This window comes from Fibroporia radiculosa (genome assembly GCF_000313525.1).
Source record: "Fibroporia radiculosa TFFH 294 genomic supercontigs, scaffold2578, whole genome shotgun sequence".
Lineage (NCBI taxonomy): Eukaryota > Fungi > Basidiomycota > Agaricomycetes > Polyporales > Fibroporiaceae > Fibroporia > Fibroporia radiculosa.
Window position 1 is genome coordinate 1 of NW_012133648.1, and position 6432 is coordinate 6432.

General features: G+C 50.2%; 1 protein-coding gene across 1 annotated transcript; it reads right to left on the reverse strand.

Annotated features, from left to right (window-relative positions):
* Positions 1 to 803: 803 nt before the first annotated feature.
* On the reverse strand, positions 804 to 2803 carry FIBRA_08744 (uncharacterized protein; the record flags this gene model as incomplete). Its single annotated transcript, XM_012330369.1, has 2 exons — positions 804 to 2641; positions 2692 to 2803. 2 exons carry the CDS (start codon positions 2801 to 2803, stop codon positions 804 to 806), a joined length of 1950 nt encoding a protein of 649 aa, XP_012185759.1.
* Between the last annotated feature and the right edge of the window lie 3629 nt (positions 2804 to 6432).

Below are 6432 nucleotides of genomic sequence, written 5' to 3' on the forward strand. Positions count from 1 at the left end.
TATTGATGTGAAGCACTTCAGCTTGAAATCTATCTCCAAGTGAGTTTTATGCCATAGCTGATAACTATGCTGCTAAGCATACTTACATTCTGTCCTTCAAATTAGAAGACAGCATCCCATTAGGCAACCACCTAGAATGGTGGTTTTACTCTCAGTGGAAGAGATTACTGATACTTCTAGTGAATCTTGAGCAACAACAACTTTTTCTATATCAAGATACCATGAAGTTGTATAGCTCTCTCTATATCAAATACAATATATATAACATAGCAAAACACTCTCTCAGTAATACTGAGACTTGTACATCAGTCAATGTCAAGCCCTAACTTCTGGATTTGTAATCTTTAGCCACACAAATAGTGATTGACAACTACTAGCAATACGTTGCAACACCCTACAATACTCTACAATACTTGACGATCGCAAGCCAGAGTTTATCTGCGTTGATCTACCAGACACTAGTCTGACAATTGATACTATCTGAGAGCTCGAATTTGACTCATGATTAGTTAGAGTTCGGATCATTACGCGCTGTACAGTCGCAGCCGACATCGACGTTATTTGCGCAATTGTATTGCCTAGCCCAGTGTACGTTTTGAAACCCGATTTGAATTATACTTATATCGGTCAACTACGACTAGTTACATAAGAGTGAGGACGCTCAAGTACATAGCAAACGACAACAGCAGAAAACAGAACTTGAGCGGGTCGAGATAGTTCGCTAGACAGCGAGGGTATGTGGGTATCAACAACAGTCGCAGGGGTATACAGTGCACGGATGGACAATGAACCAGAAAGCTGTCTCACGAGATCGGGGGCGTCCGTTTGTCGTGACTCATTGCCCTCATATAATTGAAAGAGCCACTAATGCGAGGGATGACATATCTATCAGCGGGTGGGCAAAGCCGTTCCGCAAGGATCGGAGACGAGGGAGTGCCTTCTTTTCCCTCTCGCTCAACCACGACGTCAGAATAGTACGCGCCGTCGGTCGCAAGACTAGCGACTCGATGCCGTCCGGCCAGCAGTGGCGGAGACACCCGGACACTGGCGGTGTCATCGTCGTTATCTTCAAAGATGCTGCTGAAGCTGACCTCCAATGGGTCAGGGGGCGGGAATAAGCCGTCATTGTGGTAATGCGTCAAGCCATCTTCCGCGCGTTCACGTCCGCCCCCGACGTCTTCACCTCCGTAATGAATACGAGGATCACTTTGGTCATGCGACTCGGTGTTCTTGGACCACAGGTTTCCGCCACGTTGTCCCCTTGAATCATCGAACCCAGAGCCTTGCTCAACCTTGTGGTCTCTAGAAGGTATGAGCGAGGTCCTCGAGCTGTCATGCGCATATGGTGTACAATAACTGAACCGGCGCTTGACATAGTCGACCTCCTGCTCCACATCGTATTCAGAATCCACCGTTCCCTCCTCAGTGGCATCGGTGAAAGATAGATACAAATTGTCGTAGGGATATAAATTCCTGGCAGGTGAGTGTTTCGCAGAGACGGAGGGCGGATGGAATACAGACGACAGTGGGACCGGAATGGCCTGCGGTTCCTCGGAATTGTCCCTATATGAAAAATAATGTAGCCCGGACGCTGGATAACGTCCGCCCTTAAGAGCGGTCTCGGTTTTGATCTGCGGGATAATACTGCGCCCGGCCCCGTACTGTCTGTCATCTCCTTGCAGGGTGTCTTGGTCACCATGTCGACCTATCGACATGCTCTCGCCAATCCAGATGCCACGGGCGTCAATCGCATGTTCTGAGGGCTTCGTACGGTCATTTAATCTTGCTTCTTGGAGTTGGTCCACGCTCAGGTTGTCGTTTCTCACGACTAGATCACCCGATTGATTGGGGACAGTTGGTCGACACTCGTCTACGCGCCCATCCGGCGGGAGCATATACTTTCGGAACGGTGCGAGTTTCTGCGCGAGGTCCAGCTTGCGCCGCTTGTAAACCTCTCTCACCCGCGGCGACCCGCCTCCGGTAGCAGGGCCATCGCGCTGTTCATCATCCTCATCATCCCTGCGACGTTTCCGCAAATGTGACGACTGGCCCTCGAAGAACCCGTCCCGCTCGTCGTATGTTTCATCTTCGACTGGTTCTCTTATATCTCCCTCTGGCGAAACCGCGCTCTCGGCGTGCTTGTACACCCACCAAAACCACTCGCGGAAACGCGGCCCCGCAACGCTGGTCATGTCTTCGATGAAACTATCACTTGCATTCGACTCCTTGAGTAGTTCGCACCGTGCAAGTTGAACATCCATGGAGGCGCGCATAAAGAGCATCCGTGAATCTTCCATGTACTGAGTGACCATATGACGTTCGCGACGGAGCTGCACCATCATTTGTTCCAGCCATGTGGGATCGTCGGGGTCAAGCGGAAGCTGGACGGGATATGAATACTGGACTTCTCCATTGAATGGATATTTATCCAGGAGAAGAGCGTCTTGATCCGGAGCCTCGCATGATATTGCAGGCATGGTTTGTGAGAGGATCCCAGTGTCAGAAATTGGACGGTTCGAGGAGCGAGGGGACATTGGGACGTGGCGCACGGCAGGAGTGCATTGAGGAGCGACCGGTATGTTCTGTGAAAGCAAGGCCCTTTCATTGTGTCTTGTCCCATCTGCAGAACTGCCAGCAACAACTGAGGCCAGTATGAGTCAATTAATCGCAGGACTGATGATAGGTACTCACATTCAGATGGGGATGCGGCGCCCGGCTTGCGCGAGCTAAGCTTTTGCTCGTGAGTCTTCGGAGAAGGGCTGTTGAGCAGATCGGATATAGCCAATCGGGTTCTGATTGCCATCTTCGCTGGCGTAGCTGACTTGTTTGCAGAGTCGAGGAGTATATGGCGTCAGGTGTAATACTGGTAAGAGGTAAAGCTGAAGAAACATACGCCACAGCAGGAACAGGCTTTAGACTTGGGCCAAGATCCAACATCGCCACTTTACAGAGGCCTGATGCACTATTGGCCATCCGATGGTATTGTTCTCTTTATCCAGCGCTGATTTGAAGTCCGACAGTAGTCATCGACACGATCATTAGATTCCGATTCGATAAGCTGTTATGCGTTTTTCTTGACAATCGAAGGTTTAGAATGTAAGAAGAAACGCTCAAGAAAACAGAGGGACAGATGTTAGCACAATTACTATCCTTCAGAACCTCAGGCTCCGGATTACACTATAACGGCGTACGAATCGAGGTCAAGAAGGGCGATAAGCGACATGATAGCCATGAAGATCACCTGCTAGTAACCGAAGTCTACAGAGCGCTGAAAGCGAGAAACAAACAGAGAGCGAGGACTCAGGAAGGACACGAGCATGAAGAAGACAGTTTCAAATTGTATGCCAATACCATTGAACTTTGCGCCGGTCGAGGATGAGTGTGGGAAGCGGATCCAGGGACAGACTACCGTTGGCACCCATTGGTCGCGTGTGGGCGACCGCGGGGGTAGGAGAATGAGAGAGAGATCCAGCGTGCGTCTACTACGATACCTGGCGTTACTCAGTATCATAGGCTATCCCTTATTCACTTGTTCTGCAGGAATACCAGCCCATGCCATGCCACCCAGCAGAAAGCTGCGTTATCCCCGGATTGCAAACGCACAGCCCGCTACTCAGCTTCAAGCGGTCGTCATCGTACGATTGGACAGCGCAAAGAGGTCGACAGCCTAGGAGTTTCACTATACGAACATGGTTCATGCACATGGGTTGGTGAGGCGATGTCACAATCAGTGTTTGACCGCACAGGTCTTTGATCTAACGCAAATGGCGGGGCGGCGACTCTTCACATCGCGATATGCCAAGCTCGCTGCAGGAAGTGCAATTGCCGGACATACAGTGGGGCTTGTTTGTAATGGTCGGTCTCCAAAACGCAGACCAGCAGCACACGAGACTCGTCCTCTATTTCCCTGAACAGGTGCGTCGCTCCCGCGAGACACGATGCATGAGGATGAACACCCTCCGAGTCGCAGTCGAATGACTTTACTAAGTGGGTGCTAGAGACCCACAGAGAAGCCCGTGTGAATGCGATTTAATCAGCATAACCACAAGATAGGAGGAACGCATGATTAAGCGAACTGGTGAGTAGACGTTCAATGTTCAACGGCGATCCACAAACTCCACCCGTTCATGCGAGAGAGGCAGTCGTAAGGTGTTTGCGATCGCATGTTACAGTAAGGCTTGAAGTCCACCCGTCTATTACGTAGCTGTATCATAGTAGCAGTGGTGAAGTTTTGAAGGCGGAGGCGAGATCAAATTGGACCGGCACCTGCTGGCCTCCGAGTGCAGGCTCACGACTTTCGACCAGAGCGCAGAATAGGATCCGGAGTGGGGAGTGAGACGTAAACATCATGCATAGCGGACGGCAAGTGAGGTACGAATGGAGCAAGGCTTAACCCGCAGCAACGTAGTTCAAATACCACAAGTACAGTTTCGTCGTTATAGTAGTGTAATTGCGACTTGCTTAGCATGGTACCGGTACCGAGTGATTGAGTTTTTCTTGCAGACCCATAATCAAGAAGGTCCGGGGACGATATCACAGAATATCATCTACCCGCTCTTCGTCTGAAACTCACTGAGTCAGATGTTTCAACTATCGATTGGTAAGATTCTTACTTAGCTTCAGTGCCTACCGGTGGCTGACAATGCCCTATGTCTGCAACTCGGAATCCCTCGTAGATGATTGTAGTACCCGTTCGGCGAGTAACTTATGATTTCCCGGTTGCATGTTGATATGTTGTGTGCGTATGTTTTTGGGAAGGTACCACTAGCATCATGGCGCAAACGCAGTAAAATTTTCGGGTCATACCATTGAGCCTATACAAGACCTTCGGCTTCGGAGCGTTCAAATTGCTGCAAGCTTACATATGCTACTTGTATTTAATTCAATCACTGGCCCGAACACTTATACTCTGTCGAAGGCGGCAGTCTGGCAGCATGCTCTGAAGTGGATGTCTTTTGGCTCCTTTTATTGTCCTTGAGGGCCTAGCCCTATGTAAACAGTAAGGTACTGTATATATGCTATCACTATTTGTTCGGAATCGAAACAGAAACTTTAGACGTAGCCTGAGGTGCAGGACGCGCATCGGGGCATGGCTGTGGTACACTAGGAAGTCAAGAAGTTAGTGAGGGCATGTACAGGAAGTGAAATAGAGCATTATTGTACGCTACCAGCGCTGGTGCATCGAGCCTGCAGAATCGTGCCTCAGCCATTAGAGGCAAGAGACACGGATCTGGCCTGGACGTATCGCATAAGCGGCTTCGTCGCTCCTGGGTAGGACAGCAGAGTGCGAATCGAGTCTGCACCTCGGTCCAGGGGGCATCTGCTAATTCCGGCCTTCTGTATGCAGTGGAGGTGATACTGCAGGGGGACATGTTCAGTGCGGAGCTCGGTGAGTATACTCACCTGACGCCGAGGGACTGCTACTGCGAGGTGGCCGAATTTCAAGTTCTTAGACGGCATGTCTCAGACTTCTGGGTCGATTCGGTTGAGTTTCTCAACTTAGCTTGAGGTGAGGCCTTCCACTCTTCCGTGGTCCTCGCATGAGTAGATGACTTCCTGTACTTAGGAAATCTGGAACCGAAATTTCCCGATTGTGGCCCTCAGGATGGTAATAATCGGTGACCACCTTAGTAAGGGCAAGCTGGACTAGCCAAAACGGGTGCAAATGTGGCGCACAACGCTCGCGTCCATTTGGAACGGCGGTAACCCCTCTCCTTTGAAACTGTCGTGTTTGGAATGAAACCGCGCATTGCAGCTCCACCCAGATCAGTTTCCCCAAGCGAGGTTTGTTCAGCATTGGCAGGTCACGCCCGTGACTACCGTCTACGGTATGTGTGAGATGCCATGGCCATCGGTGGTTTCAACGACGTTTAGAGCTGAAAATCTGAAAGAAGAAAAAAAACTTCAGCTCCAAATTTCCCATGAGGAGGAGGAAGTCATCGTCCCTCTCAGCTTTCATGCGTGTGTCCTATCTGGATCGCCTTTTCCTTGCCGATGAGCACTCAATCACTTCCAACCGCGTACGGCTGGCTTTCCTTGACAATGTTGATCTCCGCTCGATATCATGCTCAGCGATAACATTCACAGTGTGATTTCCAGAGAAGTACTCTCTGTGAAACGAGTTTGATTGCGCCGGCTAGAACAGACCTCCGCAGGCCGAACATATAAATATCGACATCGATGGCTTCCTCAGCAGATCCTCCCTCAAATTCCTTGCCACTTTACCAGCTCGATCATGCCATCTGTCTTCTCCCACACCTTCAAGACTCCCGTCTTCAATGGTTCCGTCGAGTTCTCGACCGGTCTTTACATTGACGGCGAGTTCATAGACGGTTCTAACGGGACTACAATCGAGTCTGTATCAACCCTTTCATTTCCATGTATCCTCTCTGACCAGACCATACAGCGTAGTCAACCCTTCTGACGGCAAAT